The 20,394-nt window shown below is 38.4% G+C and overlaps 1 protein-coding gene across 36 annotated transcripts in view; it reads right to left on the bottom strand.

Annotated features, from left to right (window-relative positions):
• TCF4 (transcription factor 4) overlaps nucleotides 1-20,141 on the bottom strand; it is a 370,299-nt gene extending 350,158 nt beyond the window's left edge. For 7 of the 36 annotated variants that reach the window (XM_032293852.1, XM_032293851.1, XM_032293833.1 and 4 more), the window contains exons 1-3: nucleotides 18,326-18,526; nucleotides 17,333-17,424; nucleotides 15,632-15,704 (exon numbers count right to left, since the gene is read on the bottom strand). In XM_032293852.1, the coding sequence (XP_032149743.1) occupies nucleotides 15,632-15,704; nucleotides 17,333-17,404 (145 nt within the window). In that variant the 5' untranslated portion in view covers nucleotides 17,405-17,424; nucleotides 18,326-18,526. Of the gene's footprint in view, nucleotides 1-15,631; nucleotides 15,705-16,071; nucleotides 16,113-16,158; nucleotides 16,465-17,332; nucleotides 17,425-18,325 lie in introns of those variants that run through there. The other 29 variants (XM_032293849.1, XM_032293840.1, XM_032293844.1 and 26 more) reach the window with 13 other exon arrangements.
• Nucleotides 20,142-20,394: the final 253 nt, after the last annotated feature.

Raw genomic sequence — 20,394 nt, forward strand, 5'->3', positions numbered from 1 at the left:
GAATGTCGGGCGTGGTGACAGGCACCTGTAGTCCCAGCTACCTAGGAGGCTGAGGCAAGATAATGACTTGAACCCAGAAGGCAAAGGTTGCAGTAAGCCAAGATTGCGCAACTGCACTCCAGCTTGGGCAACAGAGTGAGACTCTGTCTCAAAAAAAAAAAAAAAAAAGAATTTCTATATACAAAAAACAAGTAATTTGAATAATTCAAAAGAAAATACTGGCAATAATGGAAACAGAAAAATAAGGTACTAAAGAGGAAATCATCAAAAAATGTAAAACTTCATGGAGAAAATTATAAAACTAAAATTATGAAATTACAGCTAAAAAATTGAAAGAAATTATTTTGAGATCAGAGATCTAAAAAATGGAGCTATAAATGAGTAGAGATAATCACAAAATGCATAATAATTCTCCCAAAATTGATCTTTAGCTTCCATGCAACTTCAGTAAAAATGCCTCAAAGGGTTCTCAAAGACCTTGACAAGCTGAATTTTAAATTCATATAGAAGAACCCAGGCTGCAAAACAGCCCAAAGTCAAATATGTACATATGGGACAGGAAAGGTGGGGAGGAAGGGTTTTACCTAACAAATAGCAAAATATAGTTAGAACATGTATTATAATGTGGTACTGAGGCAAGGAAGCCAAACTAACCAAGTAGAATAAAGGCCCAGAATGAAAGACCCCCACAAATACAGGAATTAAAAATATCACAGAAATAGTATGGAGTGACTGAAGAAAAAATGGACTTTTCAGTAGATGGTTCTAGAACAAATGGGTATCCAGACATTTATGGAAAAGTGAAATCGGAGCCATACTTCCCATTCCACACAAAATCAATCCCAACTGTGTTGAAAACTTAAATGTGGTAGGCAAAATCATCAAATCCTTTTCAGAGGAAACATATAAGAGAATATATGTAAAACCTTGGGGTACAGAAGGCTTTTCTAACCCTTAAAAATAACTACGTGACTATCTTAAGAACTTTATCCAACCATAGAGAGGGTAAAAGTCATAAAATAAGGGAAAGTATTTGCAGCATGTATGACTAATAATTATCAACTGAAAATATATCAAGAACATCTAGAAATCAATAAGAAAAACCAACAACCCAATAGAAAATGGGGGCAGGCGTAGATTCCGCAGAGCAGACACGAATGATATGAAATAAATATATACAAAGATGTTTAACCTATTGTCAAGAAAATGCAAACTAAGATCACAATAGGGCCCTGTGCTGTGGCTCACGCCTATAATCTCAGCACTTTGGAAAGCCAAGGAAACCAAATCACTTGAGCTCAGAAGTTCAAGACCAGCCTGGGCAACATGGTGAATACCCTTCTCTATAAAAAATACAAAAATTAGCCAGGTCAGGTGCGTGTGCCTGTGGTCCCAGCTACCCACGAGGCAGACGCAAGAGGATCGCCTGAGCCCAGGAAGTCAAGAGTACAGTGAGCCAAGGTTCCATCACTGCCCTCTGGCCTGAGCAACAGAGTGAGATGGGAGACCCTGTCTCAAAAAAATAAAAATAAAAAAAGGACTATAACGGGATACATTTTCTATTTTGTACCTAGTAGACTGCACCAACAGTAATCCTTCATGATGCAAATGGGAGTGCAGATCAGTAAATTTAAAAACAACTGGATACTATTCTGTCATGCTGGACTTTCACATAACTCTACAAATCAACAATTCTACTCATAGATATCTACTCGTAGGTATCTACCACCCTACAGAGAAAGTCTTACACATGTGCATCAAGAGAAACACAGAAGAAAGTTTGTAGTTCCAAAAAACAGCAATCAACCCAAAAGTTCATCAACTGGAACATGCATAAATAAATTATAACCTCTTCATCAGCAAAGGAAATGAACGTACACCACATGCAACAACACAGACAATAACATACCAAGTGAAAAAGCAAGTAGCACAAAACAATCTATCACTTTTATAATCCTCCAAAACAAGCAAAGCCAAACAACATATAGCACTGTTTCGGGATACATATGCAAGTCACAATATTGCTAAAAATAAAAAAGGGCATGAGAATGTTTACCTCCTCTCACGGAGGGAAAGACGGGAAGGCAGACAAGGAACAAACCCACAGGTAAACCAATAGACCTAACATTGCTCCAGTACTTATGTTGGGTGGTGGGTTAACAGGTATTCACTCCATGATTAAGCCTCATAACTTACAGTGGCTACAAATGTTAAGTTGTGATTATTACAGAGGCATCAAATATTGCATGATAAAATACGTTTTCTAATATTTGTTTGGGGTTAAATTTTAAAACATGCAGTAGCAGCCTGTGTAGAAAACATTTAACAAAAGCCTTGCTAGGAAGGAAGTCAAGAAAGAGGCTACAGTCAAAGGGGAATGTGAATGAGAGGCAGAGGGCTTTTTTTGTTATTATACGTTTTGTTTTTAATTATGAAATAATTCAAGCATAAAGAAAACACACAGCATAACTCAGCCTCCAATCCATCCCCAGCTCTGTCAACCTTAACAACGACAACAACAAAAAGGCATCATAGATACTGTTGACACTCTGTGTCCCTCCCAAAAGAAAGGCAATTAATTATATTTCATTTTAGTTTTAACTGAGAGTTACTAATGCATGCCTGGATGCTGAGAGGAGCTCTCTAGGAGGCAGAAACAGGACTGAGCACTGCCCACTTATCTCAACACTATGCTACCAATTCACCTGCAGTGGGCATGTGCTTTCAGGAGTTTCCTGCTTGGGGTAGACAGTACTATGCCCCTCTTCTTTCAGCGCCTTTGTATGAAGAACACAAAGAGCTCTAGGGTCACGGAACCAACTCTCATTAACTGGCACAGATATCAGGATCCAACCCATGCCCACAGCACTACCCCAGGGCTCTAACTAGCTGGTGTAACCAAAAATGGAAAGGAAAAAAAAGGTAGTATTTTGTTCTTCAACAGTAAACACAGTGAAAGAATAGTGATATTTTTCCTAACTAAAATGGACTAACAAGCATCCTGATTTGAGAGGTGATTCCCAATAATGAATAGTAAAATAATTGAGAAAATGGAGTGGGGAGGGAGGGGAAAGAGAGAGGTGGTCAAGGGAAGAGAGTCAAGTGAACCAAGCAGAATATTAGCTGGGATTTGTAACAAGGGGAAGCTTCATTTTGTTCCTAATCAGGAGTTATCAGGTAATTTCCTCCCTGTGACAAAATGCAATCTAACAACAATGCTGCAATCCCAGAGAGAATACCACATAAATTAAACCACTCTCCCAAAGTCCACCAACAAAGACATTCAGTAACTTCTGTGGCTATGCTATCTGATACCTGACCAGAGTCAGGAGAAGTTAACATGTCTAACTAAACCGTCATGTTTACTGCTCCTATGAACATAAGCTATAAAAAGCCTAAATACTGCATTACTGAAGATCATTCAATAAGACCCACTTCCATCCCTGTACCCTCGCAGAATTGCAAAATCGAATTGCAAAATCAATCTAACACTTTTCTCAGAAAACAAAGGAGCACTCCTCTGGCACTTGGTTGCTAAAAAGGCAGTGGCTATCACACAGTAGAGCTAAATTAGGTCTTATAATTACTGCCGGAACATAAAGAGTGTGGTAGATTTTCAAGGATTAAAAAGTTATAGGAAGTTTCACGCACACACAAAAAAGTACCCACTATGAATGCTCCCCAATGGCTTAAAGGTACAGATTTCAAATAAAGCGTACAGTTAGTTCTCCAACTTCACCACCCACACTGCAGAACGAGCAACCCTGTCTCTCACCTGGACTTCTGCAAAAACCTCACAACTGGTGTAGGCCACCCACACTGACTACCCTTTGGGGTCCATGTCCCAGACACAAATCTGATTAGCAGCACACTGCCAAGGCTCCCTGTGGCTCAGTCTTGCAGGATCTGACACCTAACCCCCACTAGCCACAGCGGCTGGAATCACGCCCTCCCTCTCAGCCAAGCAAACTCCACCTACTTAACTCCCCCTCATCTGTAAGACCTCAGTTCACCTGGGCCATCTCCTTGGTCAGACATTCCTGCTGCAAACTCTTTTCAAGCCACACACCTCTTAAATGTAGTAACTGACCTTCTTTGGCTGATTATCCATTAATGTCTGCCTCCTCCATTTAGGCAACACCAGAAACATACCTATCTTGCTCATAGTTTTATTTATGGCAGCCAGCATACTACCTGATACATGGCAGATGCTCAATAATCATCTACTTTGTTTTCAAATTGACACACAGTACATATTTTAACAAAATTCAAGCGTGGGGATAAAAAAAGATAAGCATATATATCTAGTGCCCTAAAAGTAAATGAGTACCATCTACATATCCAAAATTTTAATTTCTGCTCAAAAAGGACAAAAGGAACATAATTGTCATTGCCTCCCAGACAACCTCTGATACTAAATTTGAGAGTGCATTCCTAACACTAACTTCAAGGTCCAATTTCCATAATCATTCGAATCCATTCTCCTTCCTTTATATTCACATAGAACATGTATACATATACACAGATTTTAGGATTTCTGTTTCAGTTAAGAAATATGAAGTGTGTACTTGGTTATATTTGAAAAGTATCTTTTGAAAAAGTCTACTTGCATATTCCAACATTTTTTATTTCATGTGTTTTATTTATTTTTTTTTTTGAGACAGAGTCTTGCCCTGTCGCCCATACCAGAGTGCAGTGGCGCAACCTCAGCTCACTGAAAACTCCGCCTCCTGGGTTCAAGCCATTCTCCTGCCTCAACCTCTGGAGTAGCTGGAATTACAGGCACCTGCCATCATATCCAGCTAATTTTTGTATATTTAGCAGACATGGGGTTTCTACTAAATAAATCATGTCGGTCAGTCTGGTCTCAAGCTCCTGACTTCAAATGATCCACCCACCTCAGCTTCCCAAAGTGCTGGGATTACAGCCATGAGCCACCCCGCCTGGCCAACATCATTTATTTTAAAAGTACCTTCTTTGAATTATTGTAAAGCTTTTATTTAACAACTGCAAAACCATGTCCCAATGCTGTAGTTGAAATTTGTTATTCTTTGTAGCAACATAATTTCTAGCACTGTAACCTGTATCCTGGCTCTCAAATAAACTTTTACTGAATGAATGAATGAATGAATGAATGAGTAAATAAATGAATGTACAAATAAGTAAATTAAAAGTATCTAATAATTCTATCATTACTCCAGTGAAATACACTCACACTGAAAAAGTAGTAACAACATGGCATGCATTCATCCACTTTCACTTTTCTGAAACTTTCAACTTTCTTTAAACAATCAAGCCTTACACAATTACGGACTATCTCTCACCTTATCCAATTCCACCCAAATCACTAAGGATTATAGTGTAGAATCCCCCTACAAATGAGGCACTACAAATGTGCACCCCATATGAAAGAGAAATAGTTCTAAATGAGCTGGGAAAAAAATAAGATATTAATAAAATCCTGGGAAAATTAGATGTCAGAAAAAAATTAATCTTGTGGTTTAAAGTAACTAGATAGAACCACAGGGCCCACAAGAGAATAGAAAAGCATTCAATGGTTTGGGGCATCAGTTGGTGGACGATGATGTCCAAGAGGGCACATAACAAAGAACAATTATTCAAACAAGCATTAAAACTGATATCGTTTCATCTTTCTCTTCAAACTTACAAATTGAGTTATGTATGAAATTGTATATTCAACCTGGATGTATTATTACCACTTGCTGACCAAAGCTTTGTCTATGTGAGTTGCAGTTTCCTGCACTGCAAAATATTTCCAGTATAAAAGCTTCACATTTTGAAAAGTGTAGACAAAGGTTAGGGAATTCATAGGTTCTTAACTGAAATATTTTAAATGGGTCTAAATATCTCTTTGTCATAAATTTCTTTTTTACTCTATAGCAAACAGAGTCATTAATAAATTCTTCCTAAGCCAACATCAATCATCACTTGAATTTTTGGCTTCACTTTGGAAACTGGACACACATGCTACATGAATTTACTTGCAGGTCACAGAGAGAAAGACACTTTAACCTGAACCCAACAATACTTGTGGGAAGGGGTGATAAACACATACACACACACATATGTATTTTTGTATTTGTGATGTACTTCTGGTCGGTTTCATTAAAAGGTATATCTGGCCACTCCACAATGTTTTTACAAATATTACATTAGTCTTGGCTAAGATCACAGTATCTCTGGAAAAATTTTAAACACATTTCTCGATATATAATATGGCAATGACAACTATCAGATTTCCATTCCAGCTTTTGACCAAAAAATACGACACAGTTAATGGTGATGCCAGTGATAATAAAAATTATAAAGATGAATCTTTGCAATCTTAAAATACAGCAGTATTTTTTTAAAATGTGAAAACCCCTCTTGAATTCTACAATTTTGTTTCAATTTTGTTTAGTTTTAAGATACAGCCTTTAAGGTTCTACCACTTCCTCAATATGAAACAGCTACTTACCAGCAAACATTGCAAAAGAATCTAGATTTCCAGAATTTGACTAAATGAACAATTTTCTCCAAAGTAGCTTCATTTGGCTCACGAAAGTTCCCACTGCTGAGTGATACAATAGGAAGAGTTTTTGGAACTGGGGACACAAAAATTTTGATTTTTGTCCCAACGCTACCATTAAAAATATATGCTTTTGGGCCGGGCACAGTGGCTTGTGCCTGTAATCCCAGCACTTTGGGAGGCCAAGGCGGGCAGATCATGAGACCATCCTGGACAACATGGTGAAACCCCATCTCCACTAAAAATACAAAAAGTTAGCTGGGCATTGTGGCGTGCACCTATAGTCCCAGCTACTTGGGAGGCTGAGGCAAGAGGATCGCTTGAACCCAGGAGGCAGAGGATGCAATAAGCTGACACTGCACCACTGCACTCCAGGCTGGTGACAGACTGCGACTCTGTCTCAAAAAAACAAAAACAAAAAAATATATATGTATTTTTGGATGGAACTGGCTTAAAATCCGTGACACCCCTCCAGTGAAACGCAAACTCAGTCAAGAAAATAAAAAGCACCCAACACAGGGGTTTTTGCCTGGAAATTATCCCATGTGTCTGACCAGAGTTGACTCCACTGCAGAACCAAGAAGCTTCTCTTTCTGGAAGCTCTCTTTAATCTACCCCTTCCAGTTTCTTTCATCTGTGCTTGGCTCACAGTGATCCTGACATGCATGCTCAGTCTCACTACCTACATGTCAAAATTCTACCATGCCTTCAAGGATTAGAATCGAGTTTTCCACAAACCCTTCGTTATTAATTTTCCCATGCAAGAAATAAGTTTTCATGTCTCTAAACTCCCACATGATTGTGTCTTCTCAATGCTGGATATTAATTACATTTTTACTTTTCTATTTTTTCCTGTTAGAACAAGCTTGTCCAACCCACAAGCCCAACACAAATTCGTAAACTTTCTTAAAACATTATGAGATTTTTTTTTTTGCAAATTTCTTTTAGTTCATCAGCTATCATCAGTGTATTTTATGCGTGGCTCAAGACAAACACCCCTGTGTTAGAATATATGCCCTCTGAGAGATGGTCCCTCGTCCATAAAGCCCTCTATGTCCTCTAATTGCTAACATGGAGATATGAGCATAGCAGGTATTAAAAAATATATATTCGATGATCCATCAATCAGATTAGACTAGATAGATAAAAAGCTGGCTAACTAGATGCAAACAACTTCCCATCTCCATTCCTAACATAGTAAAACACGAGGGGACAAACTGAAGCTATGCTACCAGTCTCCAGATAATAATATAAATAAAGATACTTTTCTAACCCTTCATTATCAATTTTTACACATCTTAAGTGAATATAAAAGCAATTACAGATACGGTACGCCAATGTGCATGTTCTTCAAGGCTTGCTCTTCAGCATTTTACACCCCACATGAAAACCGGGTCATCCAGAGTTTCAATCACCTGCATTGATGCTAGGTATTTTTGTACTTTCCCGGTCTTCTAAATACCCTGTACTTAAGTCTTCACATGGGAAATTTGCGATTAAAAACCTTCCATTTGGATGCCTTGCAATTCAGCTAAGCACCCTCCAAAAGAATGTTTAAATGAATGGAAGATTAAAGCAAAGCAGAACATTCTAAGGGGTATCCGTAATGGGGCTTTGTCACCACCTTCTCTGTTTTATTGAGCAAGTGGTCTTTTCCCAAGGAGCAGAAAGTTTATATGCCAAACATCAGTCCAGTTTAACTATCTGAAGTTTAAAATGTCAGGGAAAAAAAAGTTTGTAATGGAAATGCTGACAGGCCATGAAGTAAAGAGGCACCAGCAGGTGCTGCTGTAACCCAGGGTCATAATTCAATCAAGCTGGATTTTGACGTCATCTGTTACAGAAAAAAGCCAAATGGTTTATGAACAGCACCAGAACCCCCGAGATTAAATTACAGCCCTGATATTTAATCATGGGTCTTACTTTGTTATTTTTAATAACACAATACATTTTAACAGTTATTTGTCAACTGCCTTGGCCAAATTAGAACATGTGATGACAATCAGGCTGGATTACAACGTTCATCTTTCACAATCTCAGTTTTTAATATTTTGTTCAGAAATGGTAGATTATACACATTTTTCCCTTCTTAAGAAATATGCAGTTGGTACCATCGAATTGAGTCCAAGCCTTAATTAAAAGCAGCATGAGGTCTTTGACCAGAGGGTCAGGACATGTGTATTTGTGTCCTATTACAGCCAATAACCAACTGCATGATTTGGGCAAAATACTTTTAACCCTCCCGAACCTTGGCTCCTTACCTAAAAAATAATAGAGCATCTCTAAAGTCCCTTGTAAATGTAAATTTCCATAAATTATTTCCTTGAAAAACAATATGTGTCGTTACTTTGGGATTCCCTAAGGATTTGAATGCAAACTTTTTACAGCAGGAAAGTTGATGGATTTTATAATTCAGTTAAAATTACTCAGATCAAAGAGGCATTCTAGCACATGAGAATTTATAAACCAGCATTTTTAGAGGCAATGTCAGCATCAGCAAGTGAAACAGGTTCTTTAAAAAGTAACTACAAATACTGCCGCACATGTGAAGGGGTGTTTGCAAAACAAATCAATAAAGGCACATCCAACAATGGATTGCAGTTAATAAACTACATATAGTAATTACCACCAATGGCAGTCTAGAAAGTCATTCATTAAATGTTAATTGTCACACAAAAGTACAAAAGCATCCATTTGAACAATCAATCGTGTGGCTGCACCTTTAAATAAAATACTTTCTTATAGCCCTGAAATTCATCCACATAAACTGATTTTAAACACACCTGGGTATCTGATATGCTGAATAACTGGGTCCTTATTTATCTTTGAAATGAGAGTAAACATGACAACCTTTTCAACATTTTCACTATTCCTGCAAGCCTGATATAAAATATATATATATATATATATATATATTTATTTATTTATTTATATATATATATAACTTATAACAAAGTGTTAAACTTCTCCAAAGATTAAATTATTATTTCTCTTATGTCTCTCTCCTAAGCAGTAGGAGAGATATGGGTCAAAAGTATCCACATGAAACCCATGTGTATACCTTATTTTAAGTCAATTGGCTCACAAGCGTACAAAATGGATAGCTCACATATAAGCTAATAAACCTGGTGGTCAGTTGTGAAAATTTTACCTAGAGTAATAAGAAACCAGTAACAAAAATAACAGTTTAAAAAACCTATAACATATTTTACATTTTCTAATATGTAGCACTGTCTAATTAACTTGGAAGAACACCTGGCCATAAAAATTAGCTCATAAAACAAAAAAAAATAACGAAAGCATGGATTTTTCTGTTCCTACTTAGCTTCATTTTCACGCTATGTCTGTATAAAATCTGACTTATTCAACATACATATAGATTCTAAAGGTTTGGCCAAGAACATTTTGGTTTAAGACTTGTAAACTGAAGAACATTTCAAAACACACCATGTTCCTTATTAGGCAACTTAAGATCTGTTATCTTGGCTTATGGGAACAGATCTAAATAGCATCATAATACTAAACGTTGAAAATCACAGGCCTGGGGCCACCAGGACTCAACTCTATGACTTGGACGAGGTTGCAAACTTCCAATATAAAATGTAGTTTACCATTAGGAGTAAATGTTTGATCTTTAAAGCTTACAAAATTACTTTGTTTATCATAGCAGATGAAAGCAAAAAGGAATAATTTTAAGCTCAAAACAAAACTGTTTATATGACAGTCTTTACTGCTCCATGATTCTAAGCATTTAAGACAGATTCGAGCAATTAACAGCATAAACTTTCATTACATAGTTCTATTATATATGTTTATGTGACTTGGCTGTTCATCTGTTATTTAAGTGATTTCCTCATTACAATAGTAGGGTAAGGATAATTTGCTGATGCTGTCAAAAATGTTAAGCATTTCAGTTTCAACAGTTCCTGGATCCCCACGCTTGTTTAATGCATTTTATTTACTTAAGTCAGTGTCAAATAGAGTACTGCTTCTGCCTTCTGAATTTAGAAAATCTAACATTTTAAGCACATGTCTGGTAACAGACATATCAAACCTTCAAAAGGGCTTATTTTAGTGATGCAGACATAATTTAGGGTATTGTTCTTGAATATTAAATTTCAAAGATCTAACAATGGACTGTAAAACTTCTTTATAGTTAAAGACAGGAGATCCTTATTTCTTTAGATATTAATACATCAGGCTTGGTTACTTCAAATTCTGAATTGATTAGCTACATAAAAACAATTGATAACAAAATATTTTCACTGACATCCATGTAGATTATCAATTCACAACGGAATGAAAGCACAACTTTTTAAATATCCACTATATTTTCTTGGTAAAACTAATAAAGATATGAGAAAAACATATTTAGTCACACTGAAATCTGCCATAAATTTGAAGGTAGCTTATTTAGATACAAAGGCAGGAAAAATAATGGGTATGGTTTACATCGTTACATTAGACATGTTTTTAAAAATGCTATCTACCCTAAAGATCCTGGATAGCATTTCGTGCCAAACCTCAATATTACATTGTTTGCCTATATAATCTTGAAAAAATGAGCTGTGTGAAGTGACAGTGAGAGACAGAGAGAGAGAGAGAGAGAGAGACTCTTGTGTGTGTGTGTGTGTAGAACTCAGGACTCTGAGGCTAGACAAACTTAAGGTCAAAACCTAATTTCATTATTGGCTGTCTTAAGATCAAGTTGTTTAACATCGCTCTCAGCTTCCTCAGCTATGAATACGGAGAGTAGTAATCCTTACATCTTACTAGGTTCTTGTGAGTATTTAAAAAATACAGTAGGTATAAGGTACACAGCATACCTCTCTAACACACTGAGAAGCAGTGTGACATGCTCACCCGCACTATTATTTTACCCAACATCATGCAAAACAGTCACAGGGAAGACCAGGTAAAAGAGAATGATCAATAATCCAAAATTCAGCTGCAAACCTAAAAAAGTTTTCAGACGGCACACGCATATACAGAAGAATTTCCACGCACAAATATCATCAGCACACTAATCCTCATGCCCCATTATGCCGTACAAATGACAGAAAGACAGCAGTGAGACCAAGGTTATTTCCAATAAAGGATTTGCAGGACCACAGAGAATTAGCAAATCAAAACTTGTTTTCTGAAATAACAAATAAAAAGCACAGTTTGGAACTCCTCATCTTGGGCTTCAGTTTTCTTTGCCTGTATAATGAAGGCACTGGGCAACATTTCTAATGGGTTTCTATGCCCAAAATTCTATGATTCTAACATAATGGTTTTAATGCCACTGTACTTTTTTTTAACCTATTAAATTACTCTGCCCTTTATAAAGAGCCACAGAACACTTATGAATTATACCATTTATCATTTTAAGGCTGTTTTCACACACACACACACACACACACACACACACACACACACACACACACAAGTAGCTCTCCTCAACAAATACGTTTAAGGGGAAACCAATCTTTTTTTTCATGCCATCACTATGGACTCAGAATTCATTCAGGATGCTGACCACGTGAATTTTCTGTATCATACAAAACTACCCACTGGATTGATTATTTTCCCCCCTCAATGAATTCACTAAATTGGTATATCATTTTTGTTGTCACGTGGATATAGGTTAGCAAGCTTATAGAAATTTCAGGCAATACTTTCTTCTTCCAGAAATGACCCACAACAGAGATGCTGTGTGTTTTAATGCTGCTCTTAATTGTTCAAACACTCGTTCATGTGACAATCTTTTTACAATACCTGAACACCTCAGTAGAACTAAACAGTTACAGGGAAAAAAGCTCAACTTTTAAACTAAGGGAGAAAGACGTAGTGTCTGTCGCAGGCTAGCAGTAAATACGTGTAACAGATATGGCCAGACCTCATCTAGTTCTTTAGAATACATCACTTTAGTGGCCCAATTTTAAAATGACTTTTTAAAAAGATCCCAAAGCTATTATGTTTATCTTTTCCTCCAAGACTCAAAGGTAACCAAATAAACTGTCCTTTTGCTATATCAGAAAATCAAGCCCATATTCATCAATAAATTATAGATACTTTAAATTATTTTCTATTTTTGGTAACTTAGGCATCCTACTTTTCAATGAGAGTCATCTTCCAATTATCCAGGCATGTGGATGCTTTCAGTTTGTTTTAAGATCAATGCTATAACGGATATTAAATCCCTTTATTTAAGTTACCATATAGGTTATAACTATTTCTTAAAAATAATTCCAGAGCCCACCAATTTTCCCTGTTAAGGTTATGGAAGCTCTGAACCATCATGGCTGAATTGTTTTAGTGCTTTCTGCTGAACACCTGCAAACATCAAACAAAAACTGCTAGTCCTTTCCTGGGTTGACAAAAGCCTTTCATGTGAAAAATGCTCCCTGGGAATGTCAGGCTGTAGCTCAGGTTACATTCCATTCTCTCTAGCAGCCTCACCATTTCTTAAGGTGGAAGGAAAAACCATGTTTGTGAAATGAAAGATTAAAGGGAATATGGCCATACTTTATTTTTATTCTCACATTGCAAATCACTATGGAGCATCCTATATTAATGGAATCAAAAGCTATTAGGAACTTTAAGCATGAATTATTACCATGCGTCACTTTGAACAACTATAGCTGATCTTTCAAATAGAAACAGTTTACTTATAGTTTAGAGCTTTCTTTCCCAGATCCAAGTTTCAAAGCAACCCATGAAAGGGACATCTGAGTCCACTCAGGACAATGGATATTATCTTGAAGTAAATTTAGAAAATTATTTCTCTCTCCAAAGTTTCCTAGTTAATTCTTCCAATTAAAGGGCAAAATGTAGTTTTCATGATTTTAAAACGTGTTAAAAAAGGTTTAACTCTTTTAAGTGGAAATATAACCCGTTTCCTTAATAGCCCTGTGTTCAAATATATCTTGATAGAGGGAAATTGAACACTCCAATCTGTACCCTACATATTATGGTCACCATCATACTACATGAAATGAATACCCTGCATTTTCAATCAGGGAGCCAGAATAAAAGGACCATTACACTTTTTACCCTTACAAGTAAACATCTGGTCCTGAAAACACCACTTATGGTACAATGTAACTTGAAGTTCCACACCTTAAAAATAATCACTGTGTATGCATTAGAAGTAGTGTAACATGACTTACTAAGAGTGAAGTCTCTCTCCAGGTTTGCATGCATGAATGTGTGTGTGTGTGTAACTGTCTTAAAAACTGTAAGTTTTGGTATATGATCACTTAACAAAATGCATTAATACATATTCAACTTATCAAACCTGTACTCTCTATAAACATTTAAACATCACAGCAAGGACTTTATTTAAATGTCAACACAGAAAATGGATCAAACAGTTGTCATTTTTAAATGCAACACAAACTCATATCTCTAAACACCTTACTTTATTAAATTATATCTAAAGTAATATTCTTGTTATTATAAATACATGTTTTCACAACATTGCAAACTCGTTTTTTAGCATTGACTTTAAAAGTAGTCTATCTCTGTGCCTGTCTGACAAAACCTACTTTTAGATTTAAACTGAATACACATTTTTTAAGTCATAAAAATTACTGTCAGAGATACTGTTTTGATATTGTCTAACATGAAAAATTAATTTGGCCACAAAAGATACTTGTCCTTACCTTTATGTCAAACATGCATATTAATATTTTCCATCTTAAAAGTTGCACAGAGGATACCATACAGAAATTTAAAAGATATAATACTAATATAAAAACTGTCCCAAGTCCCTAAGTGGAAAACATAACAAGATCCAGGATAGTAAAACACAAACATATTGTCAATGATCCTTTTAATCCATGTGTACCAAAAAACTAAAATAAAAATACAAGAGGCACCTCATATTTTTTAAAACAAGTTATACAGACACAAATTCCCTAAATTTAGGGGGGGCCAGCAGAAGGAGAGAGGACTTATTTGGAAATAAGCAACTTTTAAAAGCCATTAGTTTTATAAAAATATACCAATTACACAAATCACATAGGTGAACAAACTTCTTTCACTGCTATAACACCAATTGAATATTAAGAGATGTGAAATTATATTCATAGTTAACAGACAATTTCACTGGCATCTCACAGCTAAAAGATGTCAACATTTACCAGTCTGACTTAAGAACAGTACTCAGCCTAATGTACTGTTATATACCATTGCCAGAACTCCTAAAATACTGCAGCTGTTTAACAAGCATAAATGGATTTAAGCCTTGGACTTAAAGGATAGCAGGCAACAATGTAGAACTCTTTCTTATTTGAAATTCACTGGATTAAAAAAAATACATTTTAAATGAATATCTTCAGTCTGCACTTTTAATAAGAGATATTCGAATAGTCCTGTAATAAACCCCTCCTTAGATGCCAGATAATCACTGTGCAGAGATTCCTTTGTGAATAGTGCTAGCGTCTTTTTTAAGCATCACCCAAAGATTTTTCATTTATAAAATGTAAAAGTCCTTCCAGATTTGCAACTTTAAATACAGCAAAAATTCATTGCTCAAGTAAATGATTAGGGAAAAGAAACAGCTAAGGCATCAAAAAGGGTATTTTAAATATAAATGAATTCATATTTAGCCTCTCAGATTAGCAAGAGGCTATTTACAGCTATGATTTACTACATAGCATTAATCTGCAGAATTAAGTGTCCATTTCTTTAAAAGGGTTAATTGTATATAGTACCTAATAACTGATATTATTTACAAGGGATTTCCCTGTTTTATGAATGTTAAGATTTTTTTTTCCCCTTATTTTGAAAAAAACATTAATTTCTTCCCCAGGTTAACACTGGTCTTATCTTCATGTGTTTGATTACAACTATATTAGAAAATTGCTTTTAAATAAAGTGATGGAATTTTGAAAGAGTTTCCTTGATTTAAAAAAAAAAAAAAGACCTGATTTTAACTGCACAAGGTAACATTTTGTGTAAGTTATACCACTGATGGGTAATGCAATAACCATAGGATTATAGGCTAAAATTCAATGACTTTTTCAGAACACTTCAACACAGCCAAAAACATACAATTGAGTAAATAAACAACTAAGAACATTTAACGTCACACTAAGAAAGAAATTTACATACTTGAGCCAGTAAAATGTCCACTCGCCAAAGAAGTTGGTCCATTTTTCCCACTGCTCACAGGAGGTGAAAACATCTAAAAGAAACAAAGAAATATTACAGTTGAAAAGAAGACATTTGTGCCTTCAGAGTTCCTGAAAGATCTTTCATACTCTTACCAAACAGCTTAGAGTTTATGCTAAGGGTTTATTCAGTAAAATACATCACCATCCAACTTAAAACTAAAAGAAAAACAACATTACGAATCCCACCCCCCGCCCCCATTAGCACTCTGTTCTTTCTTTTTCCTCAGGTTCATTAGATGGCCAAGCAGTACTACTACGTTTGGAACAAACACAGTCCCCATGATGTTATCAAGATTCAGGTTGGAAGCCAGCAGCCTCTCTAGAAAACACTAGTTTCACCAAGGAGAAGAAAAAAGTTGTTTGTTTTATATTGAAAACCTTGGCCATAAATGTGGCAATGTCCCTTTCCATCCCGTATAGGATTTGCCTGTCATATGTGAACCCAAATAAAAATAAAAGTGCCACCTGCACTAAATTCTCATTTCGTCTCTAACAGGAGAGCAATTTGAAGCAAGACTCTCTCTCTCTCTCTCTCACTCTCACTCTCTTTCACTCCCTCTCTCTCTCAGCATTTATTTCGACCCTAATTGGTTTCCCTCTTCTTCGACGTATCTAGTGGATAATGCACACCTTCCCTGAGTCAGAGCCTGCAAAAAGCAAAGGAACGAATGGAGAAAGTGCAATAAGCAGAAAGGGGGCTGCAAAGCTGCCTAGGGCTATGTTTCCTGGCAAAACTTCCGAAAGCCATTTCTCCAAAAGAAGGTCTAGAAGAAGAGGAGGAGGAGGAGGAGGAGGAGCAGCAACAGCAGCAGCAGCATGAAAGAGCCCCACTTGGAAGGCGGTTTGGATTTTATTTGTGTGTTTTGTGGATTCTTTTTATTTTGCTTTACAAATGCATCTTACACCAAACTCATCTGGCATTAAAAATGAATTCATTCCCCTGACATGTCTGGGACTTGGTTTAGGAAAGGGAAGCAAAGGGATGGAGAAGGATCAAGTACAGCCGTAAAACTCCACAAGTGTGTTCAGTTCCGTTTTGTGCTGATCTCACGACTACGAAATTTACCAAAACAGTCCAAAAGGTTCTAAAGAATGTATGTTCAGCATATTCATACTACTTTTAAGAATCCCAGGAAAAGATGCAACTAGGAGGTAAGATGTAACTAACAGGTCCTACTAATCCAAAGCATCATCAGCTTAAAACTTTAAAGAGACATCTGGGTCTCCTATCTTCCATTTTCCATTTCCAAAAACCATAAATAAAACGAAGAGTAGTGTGCAAAGTACTCTCAATGTTCAGACATGGCCAAGTTTTAGGGGTGGTTTACTTTTAGGGGTGTCTATTTTTGCTTTCCACTGGGGTGAGATTCCATTATTTGGGATAATCAGTGGGTAGGGAATTCAAGGCCAGTAATAAAACTAAAAAAAAAAAAAAAAAAAAAAAAGAAGCCTGAATCTTCCATCACACCCCAAAATTATAGTTAAAAACTTGTCCAAAAGACCTTCATATTTACCAAGGATTCAGCCAGTTAAAAATTATTCCTGTCCTTTAGATTACTACTGGTCTCTAGCTGAAGTGTTTGGGTTTTTGTTTTGTTTTTTTTCACAGCTGTTGTTAGTTTCCACCGTTCTTTCTTACCGCACTGAAATCCAGTAAATCACTCAGCTCTTTGTCCGTCCCTAAGGCAGCCATTCGCTGTTGGTGATGCATTTTAGCAAAATCACACAAACCTAGAAACATGGAAATAACCGCAATCAGAAAATCCAGTCCCAATCCTTGGAGAAAACACAATCGGATTTTTGGAGACTGGGGGGTTGGGGGTGGGGACGTGGGGGCGGGTGGGATTAAGGTGGAAAGGAGGAAGGGATGGGAGACTTGTTGTTGGGTTGGGTTTGGTTTTGTTTTTTTAAGATGGAATAGGCAGCAATAGCAAAAAAGGAAAAAAAAAAAAAAGGAGAAAAAGCGATATTGTATTTCCAAAGAGACGATCAAACTGGTAACATCCACTATAAAACCAAATCCGGGAAAGAAAAAAAAAGCCGCTCTTCAGCGCATCATTTTATGCAACAGGAGGTAGAGCGAGAAATGAATGGATCACAGAGAAAAGAGAAACTACTGAGAACGATCCGGTCTCAACTTTCCCCCCACCCTGCACCCCACCCCCCTCGCACACTCACACTCGCACACGCACACACACTCGCACGCACCACTCCCCTCCGCTTTTCAAAGTAGCTATCAAGAAATTAAAGATGAGCGTCTCCGGAGTGAAAACACGTCCAAAGGGGGAGGGGTAGGGTGACAGGGCGGGGGGGGGGGGAGCAGAGTGGAGGGTCGGGTCCCGTAATTGTCCAGCACCCTAATTTGTGAAAGAAAGGGGTTATAAAAATTAAAGTCAGGCCCCTGGCAAAGTCCTCGGTCCCTCCGAGGGGGCACTGCGGGGGGGGGCGGGGGGGCTGCTGGCGGCGAGGGGGAGGGAAGCGGCGGGAGGGGAAGGGGTGTCTCTTCTGGGAGCGCCGGGCGCCGGGAGCCCGCGGCGCGGGAGGCGCGGAGCCGCGTGCGGGGCCGCCGAGCCCGAGCCCCGCGCCGCCGGGCGCCTCCGCCCCGCCGAGCCCCGCCGGCGCCGGTACCTACCGCCCGCGCGCGAGAAGGGGCTCTCCGTGCACCGCCGGCGCCGACGCGGCGTTCATGTCTAACCGCCGCCGCCACCGCCGCCGCCTGCTCCTGCGCCCGCTCCCGCGCCTGCTGCCTCCCCGCCGCCGCCGCCGCCGCCGCCGCCGCCACTACAGATCCGCAGACACACAGCCAAGATCCCTGACTCTTAACACCAACTCTCTTCTCCGGGGAGGGGAGGGGACGGAGGGAAGGGGGGAGGGGGAAACACGCCGAGGCGCACGGAATTGCAAGTTCAGCAAAGAAATGGGTGGGGGGGCTCCGGCGGGGAGACGCGGCTCGCTCCGGGTCGGGCTGGCTGGGATGCATCCCCCCTCGCACCCACCCCGAGGGAAAAAAAAAAAATCTCAACACCTCCCCCGCCTCGCCAAAAAATACAAACGAAAATTCATCGAGCACCTCATTTTTCCTCAGATCGTCAGTTACAATCTGAAGCCTGAACAGTTCAGTTTTTGCCCGTTGCATCCCTCGGAGGCACTTTGAAATTTATTCGAGTTTACATCCCCTCACTTCTTTCTCTTACTCGCGTTCCCTCTCACTCACACATCCACACACGGCAAAGCAAGTTTATACTAGGCTGCAAATACACGTGATGCAAAAAGACTTTGCCAAGAGGAACAATATTTTTCTTTTTCGCCTGTAAATCAAGCCATATTTTGCTGGGGAGATTTTCGTTTCGGTAGTTTTGCGATGGGGGCGAAATCTGAATTGCATACTTTCTTTCCCCTCCCTTTTAAGTCACAGAATAGTATAGCTGCAAACTTCGAAAAAAAAAAAAAAAAGGGCAATTTTTGGGGGTGGATGTTGTTTTGTTTTTGCACTTGAGTTCCTAGGCACGCTAAGTCCCTGTTCGCCAGCACTGTAAGTTTTTAATTCAACATTTACCATTATAGGCCCTGCATGCTCTTAAAACATACTTTTTCACATCACTTTTTAAAATAAAAAATTAAGCTTCATAATTCTATCGTTTCGTAATAACAAGCGTGCTTTAACCAGATATGCAACATACGCTATTTTAACGTGTGTTTAAAAACAAAAACAAAAACACATTCTACAAACCCTGGTATTGCTAGATGTGCGGGTACATACGCAAAATGCATGCACACACTTTTTCCCACTGGCAATTATTTAATAGGTTGTTCCTTTTGTTTTAATAAAACATCGGGATCGACATTTTGAAAATTAAATTCAATTACAAACAGTTTACTCTGACGGCAAATTGAAACGTTACCTTAAATGGCCACAAATATTCTCACAATATTCCAAGGAAAGAGACTTTAAAAAGAGAGACAAAAATCTTCTGCAAGTACTTAGTATCTCACATGTGTATCCCCAAAAAGTATTTTAACTGGTACTCAGTCCTGCTCCAGGGATATCCACAGATAACAAGATTATGCACCTGGCTCTGGTTTTTGCATTTTCCACCATAAAACTGCAACAAAATTCCCTCCCCCAAGAAAGAAATCATTAAAAAAAAAATCCAACAACTTTTCTTATTGTTTATAAAAAAAAAAATCAACAGGATAGTTATAATTTTTCCTCAAACAAATCTTGGTGGTGGTTTTTTTTCTTCTCCTCTCATAAAGTCTTAAACTTGTTCCAAGTTTAGAGGTGTCTCATCATCATCATCCTCCTCATCATCATCATCACCATTGACTCCCCCGTGGAGTCACATTGATAATAATAGGTTTCCCTGAAAGATACATTGTAATCCATTCACATCCGGGAACTGCGGGCTTATAAAGAGAAGGCGCTGCGGCCGCGGCTGCTCCTCCAGACAATGACTGGGAAGGGGCGGGGCGGGAGCGGGCGACCATAGAGTGGTAAACAGAGCGCCTAGAGAGGCGCCCAAGATGGCGGCGCGCGTCGACCACGCCTCCTCCGGGAGCGGAGGCGGGTGGCCGGGCTCCGGTGGGCGTCGCGCGGGGGGCGGCACTGCGGGAGTTCCCGAGGCCGAGGTCGTTCGCAGGCCCCATTTGCCTGCGCTCTTCTTGGTGTTTCCGCTTTTTGGCCGTCCTTGCTCTTTGACA

The sequence above is a fragment of the Sapajus apella genome, unplaced genomic scaffold, assembly GCF_009761245.1.
Source record: "Sapajus apella isolate SASKATOON/1434 unplaced genomic scaffold, GSC_monkey_1.0 scaffold30, whole genome shotgun sequence".
NCBI classification, from domain to species: Eukaryota; Metazoa; Chordata; class Mammalia; order Primates; family Cebidae; genus Sapajus; species Sapajus apella.